This window comes from Protopterus annectens, chromosome 7.part0 (assembly GCF_019279795.1).
Source record: "Protopterus annectens isolate FY-2018-M chromosome 7.part0, PAN1.0, whole genome shotgun sequence".
Taxonomy (NCBI): Eukaryota; Metazoa; Chordata; order Ceratodontiformes; family Protopteridae; genus Protopterus; species Protopterus annectens.
Genome location: NC_056739.1, coordinates 1,618,546,543 through 1,618,560,350, shown reverse-complemented (window position 1 = coordinate 1,618,560,350; position 13,808 = coordinate 1,618,546,543). Strand labels below are relative to the sequence as shown.

Genomic DNA, 13,808 nt, shown 5'->3' with positions numbered 1-13,808 from the left:
GCAACTGGCTCTAGCTGAGTATCATCGTCCGTTTTGGACCTCGGAGGCCTATCCCTGTCCTTGCGTCTTTTATAGGCTTCAGTGGTCGGAACAACATTTGACGACATTTTGTAGTTAAACCTCCTTCCAAAATAGTGAAAACCAAAATCGTACCGATGCTTTATAGGGCGTTGGTTAAATCTAGCACAAAAACGACAACCAGTTATGTCGTGGTCAGGGCCTAGGCAAGGAATGCAGTAAGAGTGAAAATCCTTATGAGGTATTTGCTTCCCACAAGAAATACAATTATTAACTTTTTCTGACATCAGACTGGAGCAAGAAAAAAAAGTTTCCCCAACAGAGTACTTAGCATTATGAAGGAAAATCTTCAATTTGAAGCTCAAAAATATCACAGGAGTCGGCCGACCGGCACTTGCGAACTGCTTCTGCTTCGGGCACCGCATGGCAAGAAAGACTGAAGAAAATGGCGCTGGCTGGAGTCTTTATACCCCTGGCGTGCTGACGTCAGGGAGGATGCGACTACAGCCGATGCCGGACCCAGACTTTGGGATTCTGGCCGACTGAGGGCTGCCTGCCAGCAGGAAGAACCCTACAGTGATGACTGCAACAGTGAAACACGATGAACATCTAATGTTTCTGTCAACAAAATAAAAGTAATGCGCATGCAACCCAGCTGTTACTATTACTTCTACTTTAATCCTGACAGATTAAAAATCAGCTATTTTAGTTAGGTAATGGAGATGTTTATGAATGAAATGAGTTGACTGGCCTTGCTGTTTACTGTTAAAATTGTGGCTTTGCAAGATTAAGGTGCATTTGGGTAAAGTCAGCTGTCATACAAGCCTGTAACCACCATTTCTGTGAAATGGACTAAATTAATGCAATCATTGTTATTTTTGTTTTAATCCTGGCAGGGTCAAAGCAGATAGTTTGGGTTGGCAATTGATACAATGGCTTTTTGTGGATGAAATATTTGGCACTGTAGCTTTGGTCTAATAATTCTGGCTTTGCTGGACTAGTGTGTATTTGGTTGAAACATGACAGAAGGCAAACTCTGACTATTTGCATGCATCAATTCAATACAATAATGAAAACATTATTACTGATGCTGGCAAGGCCAAACCACCTACTTTACGTGTGTAAGAGATATGGGGCATATGGGGGTTGTTTGTAAGTGAAATGAGTGGTCCTACTATTCAGTGCTATAATTCTGTCTTTGCAAGACTGTTGTACATTTGGGTATGCTTACTGGCACTTGGGACTATTTGATAATGTCTTGGTACTTCTGTTTAACTGGTATACATGTGTGGTGTGGTGTGGTGCGCGCGTGTGTGTGTGTGTGTGTGTGTGTGTGTGTGTGTGTGTGTGTGTGTGAGATTGGAGTAAATGGGAAGGTATTTTGTTTTCTGACCCCACGAAGATGCACTTTTGGAATGAAATGCTCACACTGCTTCATCATGCAAGTAATTACCATCCTGGCATATGGTTGTCAATGATCCATTCAGTGAGCAGCATTGTGAAGGGGAGTGAATTGGTGAGTAGTTTAAGGAAGTGCACGGACAGCAATGTGTTGATGTGGGTGTGGCTTGTTGGGGGCAGCAGTCTGGGAGCTGTGAGTACAAATCTGAAAATCCTGCCTACACCCCTGGTTACACAACACTCATATCTACTAGGAAACAATATGTTGATGTTAGATTTTCAGACTCTTTGGCTGTTCATCTTCTTTGACTACTTTAAAACATTTTTCAATCTAACTTCAATAACATATTTGAGGTACAGATGGAAATAATATACCTAGAGAAATTTAGGAGCCAAAGGCAATAGTGAGAATGGGAGTATAGCATCATCATTTAAAAACCTTATGCAAGTCCAATAAGTACCTTAAAGAAGACAACTGAAAAAGTGCTCCTGTGAAGTTGAGCAAAAGGCATCTTCATTAGCATGACATCCTTGTGAGAAGAGTTTTAAATTCCTTTAGTCTACCTGTTCTGCTCAGAATATCACCTAGAATTCTGCTGCATCTAGTGGTTGCATATACAAGCTGGCGAATCCTTTCTGATGATCTGATTCAATCAGATCCCTTTCTGCATGTTATTTCCTTTGTCTCACACAGTGTGAGATCCCCATAACAAACACAAACGTTTTTACCTTCCATCCCATTTATCCTAGCAGTTATTTTGCCATTCTCTTCCCACACTGTATTGTGGTCTACATTCAATGTTTAATCAACAGAAGCCCTCACACTATTCCTCTACATTTAATGTCAACATTAGTTTTGCTTGCAAATTTGTGTCAGCTCTCTTTCCTCCCAATTGTGTCAACTTCTCCTCCTTCCTCATTTTACTTTTCATACATGTATGTAGCATATTGAAAACCAGTGATGAAAATGTTAAGAAACAGCCAGATCACTTGTTAAAATGCCCATTATAAAGTACTTTTTGGAAAAGCCCAAATAAAAGCATTACCATGTACACATGCATGCTGTACAGGAGACTGCTCTGAAAAGACAAGCATGTCCGGGGAAAGTAAATATCTGCAGTTTTACATTCCAAGTATACGTAAGAATGACTACAAACCATTCTCCTTCCTAGAGGTTATTTTAAAAAAATATCATTTTATTTAAGTATAGGATACTAGTGACCTGGATTCCTGCAAAGTGTCCATAGGTGGGAATTGGACTTTCAACACCCAAGTAACCAGTAAGAAAATGATGCAATATTTTACAAATTAATGGCATTTTCTTTTCTCTTTGTTTATGAATGAACATGATGGCAAGTGGAAAACCTAACCAGTGTCCCACAGAGAAAGTGCCAATGAATGTTGAGGTATCCATACAGTTACTGCAGCTAGGGATCAATGTCAGCTGAATCGGTGTAGAAGTACACAGAATTGCAGCTTCTTGAACAATGCACAATATATATTGTTTAGAAGTCATTTAGGCGCCTGCTGTAGAATTGCAGTTTAATCCCTGCTCACATACAAAAACATCCACACAGGCATTGTACTTCAAGTCAAAAACATCCATATAGTTAACAAAAGGTCAGACAACAAGAGAGATTCAGAGGCAGCAGCCACACAACAATATTCACTTTGGTAAAGCAGGATGAAGCTTCTTGGTAACAGAAGGATGGCAGAGTTTATGTTTAATTTGGTGTTTGGATAAAAACGGCTTTACTTATCAGCACCTAGCTATTCTGTTCTCAGTTTGTCTTACTTGTGGCCAAGTGATAACCAAAACAAATAAGGACAGTAGTTTTAGTTTAAACTTTGTATTTGAAAAAATAAATCACTCCACTGAAATATTTTTTGGACAAGTTTCTTCTTTGACATAGCAAAACAGACAGTTGGGTGTAAACTTCAGCGCACACTTTATTTTATGGTATTCAAGTTATAACCATAATGAGGGTGGTTCCATAAACCTAAGCTACTAATGACACATGCATTCAGAGATATGCAATCTTGGTACTTACAGTAAATTCTGTACAGCAATTCTAACCAGGTTCAGTTCAACATCAGCTTCAGCTGAAATCTTCTGAATGTGGCGGAACCCATCAATATATGGCAGGATCTGACAATGACAACAGATAAAAGATACCTTACTTCAAAAGATGTGAGCACTATGTCTGTGTTTGTTATCAGTGTTCTTCCTCTAATATTTACCTACAAATTCTCTGTGTAAGAAAAATCTAAATCAACCCATACTAATACAAAACAGTGTAAATAAACTGCTCTGCTACTTGCTTCCCGCCATTTTAATCAAACAATCTGGTGCTCTAGGCAACCTACAATTAGATTCCGGCTACCAGTTCAAGTAGGTCAAACGTTCCACTGAAACTGTAACCATTAAAGCAAAAAACAGAGACATTTGTTATTATCACAATGCAGACTTACCCTGCTAAAGAAGCAATAACAAATCTAAAATGTACACAATTGTAATCATGCTCTTTGATCAGGCCTTTATTAAAGTAAGCAGTTACATAATTACTGGGCAATCAATTTACTTACCAGGCCAAATTACTGAGTGCTGCCATGATAACTGTTAGTTACTAACACACAAAGGGGAACTCCTGAAGTGTACAAGTCATATTTTGAAGTCAATGCATTTTTGTGAGTCAAAGTAAGTAAAATTCAATGGCTGGTATTCAGAGACAGAGCTTAGCACTGTGCAAATTAGCATGAATAGCTGCTGTGATGACAATGGAGGCGGAAATTCAAGTAGCATGGCCAACCTAGTGTGGTATACAGCACATGCAAATAACCACATACTGATACGGAAGTGTGGTTCACAATGCAAATGAGGCACTGTGAAAATTCAAATGATGGCGTCAAGCATGGGGGAGGAATTCAGAACTACATAAAACAGGTGAACTACGCTGCCACATTCACCTATTCTGAACTGGAATTGCAATTGTACAGGATGCTACAATGTTTGCATTAGCAGCAGCAACATCAGTAGCAGCTACAGCACTGCAGACAATACAGACAGCAACATCAGTGCCCAACCTACCATCATTTGATTAACCAGCAACTTGTGGACTTCTTTTGTGTAGAGACATGGAGATCATACAATAGCTTGCAGAAATGTGCTGCTCAAGCACAGAATCAAGGGAGGGGATAATGTAGATTGTCCTTTCCCTGCGGGCACTAACAAATGTTTAAGTTTTAACCATTCTATCTATAAGGACCTGCATGGGACATGCTAGGGACATTGCAAGCATCAGTCTTGTCTATCATACACCAGTTGCTCAACACTATGCTACAGAATGTGGAGGAACATATACAGTTCACAATAACTGCAGGAATGTGAACTCCTATGATGTGGGTGTTTTACATCACAGCCCAGTTTCCTGAGGTCCTTGGAGATACTGACTGTACACACATTGCCACCAAACCTCCACCTAGTCCACAGAGTGTCAGACACCTCAAAAGGAAAAGTGTTCACCCCCATACCTTCCAGGTGATGGATCAGTGCCCAGAAAATTACCTATAATTACTTCATGTACCATACAGGCAGTTCCCATGACTTACACAAATGCTACATGTCTGACCTAAACTAAGGGCTCTTTCAGGGGGACTTCCTACAGGGTCACCTATTTGGTAGGTGAACACACAGGCAAGAATAGCTGGTATATACAGTTACCAGAAAACTGGTAGCAAACCACAGATAATGGTGTCATTGTAGAGTGTTGTAGGTGAGCAAGTGCTGCTAGATATGTGCTGAACACCTAATGCTGATGACCCCATACTTAATTCCCAGACTATAGCAGATATGGCACTCATTAACCCTGACTACCATCTCATAGCACCTCTGTGCTTACATCCGAACATGCTATGAGACGATAGAAATTACAGGCTGTTACCCCGGAGTGTCTTCAACAGGCGCAATAATCTGCAGTGCAGATCTGTAGTTGACCTTCATGTAAAACATGCTGAAATCGTAACTGAAGTTGTAATTTACATTTTAAAGTTACGATTCAGCATGTTTTTACATGCTGGTCACATTAAACTTCCAGCTAAAAATATGCGTTTAAAGTTGTTAATAAAGCAAGTAGTGGTAGCCTATCAGATTCTTGCAATCCAAGCCACCACTTGCATAACACCTCCACCCCCAACCTAAGTTCCTTTTGTTTTCCCACATAAACAGAGGGTCCAGCAGCAGGTATTTCCTTTCTTTTTGGTGATATTTGGAGATTTACCTGCTACTGGATCCATTATTTTATTTCTGTACAGATCGCTGTTACACAGCCACAACGGTTCCCAGTTTAATAATTCTTTATTCCTTCAGATTGGCCCAAGAATGAACAGCTTCTTTTTGCAGGTAAGCTATTTGATGGCATTCCAGCTGTAGGCACTGTTTTCACAAATTTCTGTTGCCTTTGGCTTATTCTACATTTCAAAGTTATTTAAGTTATTTCGGTACTTATGTATTATTGCAACCACATATCTCGGAATGTGGTTGCGATGATACATGACTATCCTCAAATGCATCACTAACTGTAATCCTTGGCTCATCCTTGTGATTTGGCAGAATACCACATATTTTATGAGAAATAGACCAAAAATACGAGTTAGAATCTGGACATTCTACGAAAATCAGTTGTATGTGTAACTTTAAGAAACCGCAATAACACGTTTTTTCATTAGGTGCTTTTCCGGTCTGCCTATATCAGATTTTCTGTGGTTACTGATTCTGAGCTATAATACTGGGTGTGAAATAACACTGTACAAACTGGGAGTGAACCAGGTGCCCTAAAACAACACCGTGTGTATCCAGTGACCAGTTGCCAGCTCTACATTTCACAGAAGTGATGCCGGATGTGGAAGAGGCAGTACGTTCCTTTTTTTAGTGACAATGGGTGATTTCTCCACAGTTGGTAGAACTTCTCATTCCCTGTCAGATACTAACAACAAGGAGCAAGTAGATAATTTTTTTTACCTTTACATCTTTTTACTCTTGTTATTACTGGCAGTTTGTTTATGCATTGAAGTACATTGTTTGCCAGACTGACAGCTGTGTTGTCCCTGTCAGGTCTGAACTCTGGATAGCTGGGGTAGCAGTTGACTGGAAGGCTGCTCTATAGAAAACTAGACATTTCATATTCCATCTGGTGTGGCATTCCCGTAGCTGTAGTAGTCAGACTTGCTCGTGTCTCGTTTGAAGCTGTATAATTTTTATAAAGCGTTTGGGCATGTTTTTATTGTCTGGGTTTAATAAGCAACATATTTTCATTTGTCTACATGGTATAATGAGTGTTAAACCCTCTTTCTGACTATCTTGGAGTCGTTTGGTTGTGTTATTCATAGTCTGAATTTGAGAGGTAGACAATGTCCTATTTTTAAAAATTTGTGTATCTGTGACCCTAGTAGTAAGGTTGCTCTTTCTTTCTTGAGTAGCCACTTGAATTATCAGACAATGGTGGGTACTTGGTTCTGCAAGTAGACGTAGTTACATATCTTATTAATAGTAGTTTGTAAGTTTAGTATATTTGTGGTAGAGTGAAGAGTTGTTAAGGAAGCCCATACTTTGGACTAGTACGTTTCTAGTTATCATTTTGCATTGTTTGGGATGAGGAGATGGGAGCACTTACTTTATCGGTTTAATAACTAACCAGCATATTTTCATTTGTCCACTGGCAGAGCCTTGTAAAACTAGTTTGGAGTTTTTGCTGCTGGGTGATGGAGTCTCTACTCAATTTCAGCAGCCGATGTTCATCATACGTGACAATATTGACTTGGGATAGGTCTGTGGCAATGTATGAATAAATATAGATCCTTGAGACACCTTTTGTAATGGTATCATGTGTAGACCATGAGGTGCCTGCTAGTACTTGCAATGTTATATTTTATAATTAGCTTTCCAACCATTTTATACATGGTGAGCAACAACTCAATGTACTAAGGGCATAGAGGAGAAAGTTGTGATTGTGAATTTCAAAGACTCTTGTCATATCTCTGAAAAGGTCACCTATCAGCTTTTAGTCATCCATATTGTTAAAAATGGTGTTAATGGTAGACTGTTACTGAAGTTTCTGAATTTGTATTGTATATAACTAGGAAGGGCACTTTTATTAATGTGATTGAAAATTTGTTTATAGAGTATTAACTTTTCAAAGATTTTTGTTAAATGACAAAGATTTGTTACAGGTCTGTAGTCTTTGCAACATTCTGGTTTTGGAGGTTTGGTAAGTAGTATGATGAGGATATGTTTGAAGGCTGGTGGAAAGAGAAAGGAGGTTAGTGAGAGAAATGGTTTATTACTATGGGGCTGCTACCATTTTGAGGAAATATATCTGAAGTTTACTTACCTTACTAACTGCTTTTATTCAGGTTAAGAAGAGCTTTTTTAACTTCCTTTGTAGTAAAGTGCCTATAATAGAATGCTGGCCTATATTTTGCTAATGTGTATAACTGAAGAGATTGCGTGAGTTGCTCCTGTTATCGATTATAATTGGACATGGGTGGTTTACTTGGTTGAAGGTTTTGGCTAGGTCCTGAATGATTTATATTAGAAAGCATTAATACTCGATTACAAATCTGTGGATATGTTTGATAGTGTTACTGGGACCGATAGCGTCTCTTATTCCTCCAGTTAAAGATTTAACTTCTTTTAGAAAATGTTAAGGACTGGTAGCTACTAATTCCTATTTGTTTCTGAGGTAAGCTGTATTGGTAACAATTCCGGTAGTTTTCTTCAGTAGCCATTAGTTTTCGTGAATGTGCTTATTTTGTTGGTTATTGTTTCCACTGCTTCCAATCTAGGATTTTAGTTTTGAACATCTGTTTAACTCTGATTTTGGACTGTATCTTGTGACTTGCTTTTGCAAGGAGAGAAATGTATTTGTTATGTAATATTGACTGTTTTTTGTATGTCATCTTACTGGCATATTTTATATGTTAGTTATATTATTTACTTGCTTTATATTGCTTTACTGGGGAATCCTCATACTTCTCAAGTGTACACGATTAATTATGAGTAACGTTCATAACCTCTCAACCTCCAGATTTTCACAAAATGCCAAGACTTTTGACTCATATTTTTGGTCCATTCCTCATAAAACTTGTGTGTACTATGCCATGGCATGTTAACTGTTAAAATATTTCTGACATTTTTTTGGGAAAACTGGGAACATATGTTTAATAACACTTCTGTTAGACCCACGGTAATGGTTACTTTGGGAAACCAATTAAAATTTGTAGAGGTAGTAAACAAGGATGGACACTAAGTAGAAGTTTATTTTGCTTAGTTATAAAGGCTGTAAATGAGGATTGCTATTTCTCAAGTTCTCTTCCTTAACGGCATATTGCTCTATCTGTGTCTATTCTGTGCTTTTCTGCATGATGTATTTCAATGTCTTGAAGTTCAACACAAGAAACGTCCATGGTTTTCATGGGAATTTTAGGTCTGACCTTTGTTTGTTCTCTGAATGTTGGTATTGCTCCACCAGATATTTTGGACAATATTTCTGTGTTTTTTACCTCTGTCTTATTGTAACCGGAGGGATGGTTATGTGCGATAACATGACTTAATACTTTTTGGATTAATTATTAGATGGATCAGCCAGATAAAGTTGACATTTTTGCTTGCCTTATTGCATTTCTGCTTATACTCAGTAATTGCCTGAGTGAGATAAAGGTTATTACTTGCTGACTACTATCAGCATGGACGTACCATATATTCTGGGCATTTTTTTTGGCTTTGTCAGTCATGTGTGGAAATTAGGTGGGAGGAAGGGCTCAGTAATATGCAAGTGTTATACTATTTCACTGAATTACAACAGTCTTGCCACATTATTATTCCTTTCAGTATACAGTCCTTCTACCATTAGTATATTATACTCAGAAATATGTGTGATTGTTGTAAAGAAACTGTGTCATGGAAAGTAATTGATCTCTCAGCAAACTCTTCAACATAATACACCAATGCATGTGGTCACCATCTCACAGATACAAGGTACAGGGTTTGATTCTGACCAGTAATGGCTAGACTTGTAATTGTCAGCAGACAGCAGACTGATGGTGTAATATTTACTTCTTGAGCTTACAAACCGAGTTTAATAATTACTTTAATTTACATTTTGCTTACATGGGGTGATGCCTTTGTAACACTGCATTTCAAACATTAGTAGAAAGAAATAATTTTGTAATGATGGCTAACAGGAACAGTGTTCATAAATATAGCCAAATGTTCTGAACGTATATTCTGATTTAATCTTTCTTTCTACCGAAAGATGTCTGGGTGGTATGAGGGGCTTAGTATTTTATTGCTGATTGTTGGCATTGCTCAACCAGATACTTTGCCTTTTCTACTTCTGTGTCTTATTGTAACCACAGGGATGGTTAGGTGAGATAACATGAATTACTACTTTTTGGACTAATTCTTACAAGGATGAACCAGATAAGTTTGCCATTTCTGCTCGTAATGATTCTACTCCTGGATTCTATTACCGGATGACATATTACAGCAGGTAGTGGTATTTGCCAGGATAGTACTTATAGCAATGTATTTTGAAATTATTGAAATTATTGTTATTCCCGGTTTCTAGCTGTATAAAAGATGTTTTTTTCTCTCTATTTCCCTAAAATACTTCACAATGAAAAAGTCAGGGAATTGTAAAGATATACTTGGGTGCACAACAAATTAGAATGCCACTGTACCTGCAAGGATTTGACTGCCTCACATTTCTAAGTTACATGGTAGCACACTGTCTTTTTCTTAGTATAAAGAATGTAGCCCTCATTCTGTACGCAGTAACAAAAATATTGATTTGACTGGTGAAAAGAAAATTATTGTATTTTAATCCAGGTTTAATGATGACTAACTGCAGATATGTTCTAGGCATTAGTTTCACTTGGCCTTGTGAGGTGAGGTAAAAAAGTCACAAGTGAAAATGTGATATTGTGGCAGATTGTGTGGAAGGAAGGGCTCAGTAATATCTAAGTGTTATAATGTTTGACTGAATGACTCAGGTGATGATACTGAGTCTGTGTTACATAACAGCTGCACAATGTAATATAATAAATGCCTACTCAACAGGTTATGTGCAGCAATTATCAGCTGTGTCTGAGCATGCATTACTTTGCAGTAATGAAAGGCAGGTCATTATCACATTAGCAATAAGTCAGTTACAATATAGCAGTGAGTCATTATCACTTTTCTGGGAAAAGTCTCAGCTGCAGTCACTGTTATTCACATAAGGAGAAGTCGTTATCACTTTGATGAATGCACAAGCCAGGTTGTGTTTTTTCTCTGCTTGGAGTCATTGCAAGCAACCCCCCTCACTTTTAATCAACTACCTACCCTCCTAAAACCCCCTGATTTTTTTCTTCCTGTGCATGTATGTGTGTGTATGTATATATATATATATATATATATATAGATATATACATATATATATATATATATATATATATATAGATATATATATATAGATATAGATATAGATATATATATATATATGTATATATACACACACACACAGACACACATATGTGCATGTGTGTGTATATGGATATGTACATGTATGTACATAATGTACTTGCACATATATACATTGTTCAGACGCGCATATATATATATATATATATATATATATATATACGCATATACTTCACTTTGTGATCAGTCTGAGTGTTCTCTCTTGGGAGAAAGGGTGATGAATCTACATATTATGTCTGTAGTTCATTTAGAGGTGATTTATTTTGTTTATTTTTATATTTTCTTACAGGTTGATGGAGTAGTAGCGAGGCATATCACCCAAGGGGCTTACTGGCCACTATGATGCCTTCAGTCCCTCTCCAAAAGGCCTCCTGCAAAAAGAGAGAGTCTAGGTATGTCTTTCTCCAATGGAATATGCCCTTTCAGTATCCCTCCACTCTAGTACAGTAAATGTATGCAAGTCAGGGTAGCAACTGGTAAGTTACTTCCATCCTTGATCCCTTAGGTCCGTAGGGCCATTGCTGAATGGGCACATGTAAAGAGAAAATGCAGAGGTAAGGCAGACTGCTGACACTGAAGGAGGTCATGGGACAGTGGTGATATCAGCAGTCTGAGTGGGCAGCCAGCACAGGTATGGGACAACAGCTGAAGCCCCACGCCTGTCCTCGGCATATTAGTGGAGCAGTGGTCCTTACCCTGCTTTTTCTCTCTACGTGTGCCCTTTCTGTGCCCCCTTGTCAGTCACTGTGTGTAATTTTGTGTTTTCATGGGTGGTAGGTATGCACCTCTGCAGCGTCATCACCACTTATGTACCTTAGGAAAAGAATAATGCCCCTGTGGATAGGAGTGGAGATTTGGATGGTCTAACCAGGTGATGCATTATGATATACATATATATGTACTCTTCCAATAGATCTGTTAAACATCAGTACTAATCTGTTTGCATTTTCTTTCCTGTGCAGGTTCATCCACCTTCTGATACTGACATGGCTTCGCAAGCAGGAAATCGACAAGTGAGAGTGTCTGTATGTGGCCATTCCTACATTCACTGGGCTGCCAGCCATGCCTCCATAACTGAAAACCATGACAACTTGAGCTTACCCACATCCAGTGGGAAGGTATCCTGGATTGCAAGAAGAGGTATGCAGGACTTGGGTTATGGAAATGATTTTTTTCATATTTTGGTAGATAACTTCACAAGGCTGCATCTGAGTGTTCTAAGTAATACCTCAGTGGAATGCAGTACTCATAGTTCCAACATGGTAAAATAACTGTGCCTGTATGTTATACACATGTACAGATATCAAAGTTTGTTTCGAACTTATGGTTATGGAAATTATGATTTTTTTCATATTTTGGTAAATACCTTTGCAAGGGAGCATATCAGTGTGTCAAGTAATGCCTCATTTTGAAGACAGTATTACTCCTTACAACATGGTAAAAGAACTGTGTCTGTGCACTGTGTCTGTGCACTGTGTCTGTGCACTGTGTGTGTGTGTGTGTGTGTGTGTGTGTGTGTGTGTGTGTGTGTGTGTGTGTGTGTGTGTGTGTGTGTGTCTTTCGGCTTTTTCCCGGTTAGGGGTCGCCACAGCGGAACTCCGGTCCGCTAATGATTGGTAGAAGATTTTTACGTTATGAGTTACCAGCCCTGACGCACAACCTTCAACGAAGGCATGCCCCTTCACGTAAGTCTCCACACAGAAGACGCTTTAGCTGAGAATCGAACGGACGTCTTGCTGTGAGTCAACAACGCCGCAGCACCACCGCAGTCTGTACACATTGAAAATTGTACATTTCCAATACGTCTCATTATTAAGCCCATATATTTGCAAGGGAGCATGGTGAGGACACAAATGATACATCATTTTGAAGCTGACATTGAGACACAAAACTTCTACATGGATATGTAGCCTCTGTCTGTTACAGGTGATGAGATATTATGCCTTGTTTATCTATTATGATAAATATTAAATTAATCATATTTATGTAAATATCTCCATAAAGGAGCATCACACAGTAATGGTTAAGATATCATTTTAAAGCTGACATTCATACAAACAAATGAAATACAAATTGTATGGATCTACATGGTACATTGACCAAGATATTGTGCTTTGCTTTTCCAAAAAGGTAAAAAATATGCACAATATCAGCATTTCTTGCTAAATATTTAATAATGACTTTGATACTCACCATCAACATTTACTGTTGGAAAGGTTAGTGTCTGCTGAACAACTTTCCCATTTACATTTTTAGTCTAGCTCTTATATGAACATTTGTTTTCTGTATGGTATTACAAATGTATTTTCTGAAAATGAGCTCAGGCTGCACTGTTGTTCATATGATGGAATTAAGCAGGCAGCTTTTTCTGAGCTGCTCCAGAGTGAATGACTTAATACTGTGCAGGGAGAAATATGGAATGTAGTGGAATGTTTTTGTTTGCAACTGAAGGGACTTTTTCATAGCAATAATACATCCAGTAGAGCACTGCTATGTTTATCAGAAACCCACAGCCAAATATTTATTGTGTGTGCCATGGAGCATAACACAGCTGTGTAGGAACAGCAGCAGTAGGGAAACACTGCAGTAGGACTTATCATACCTATAACAGCAGTGGTCAAGGATCAGGTATACAGTATGGGTATGAACAGACAGCAGCAGAACCCCATAGAAGGCAGAGGCTAGTGCAAGACACTGGGGAAAGGGAAAACAGGATGCATCTAGCCCATGATATAGACAACACAACAAATGTTTGCATGCATTATCATGCCCTGTTATGCAAGATAGTGTAAGGACTGGCTAAATTGTGCTTGTGCATAACACATTACCTTACCCACAAAGGTTATGCATTGGGCAGGACACAGTCATCATC

General features: G+C 38.5%; 1 protein-coding gene across 3 annotated transcripts in view; it reads right to left on the bottom strand.

The window, feature by feature from the left end:
- NPRL2 (NPR2 like, GATOR1 complex subunit) overlaps nt 1-13,808 on the bottom strand; it is a 1,906,629-nt gene that overhangs the window by 1,393,052 nt on the left and 499,769 nt on the right. For all 3 annotated transcript variants that reach the window (XM_044078165.1, XM_044078164.1, XM_044078163.1), the window contains exon 6: nt 3,471-3,568. In XM_044078165.1, coding sequence (XP_043934100.1) covers nt 3,471-3,568 — 98 coding nt within the window. The remainder of the gene's footprint in view (nt 1-3,470; nt 3,569-13,808) is intronic.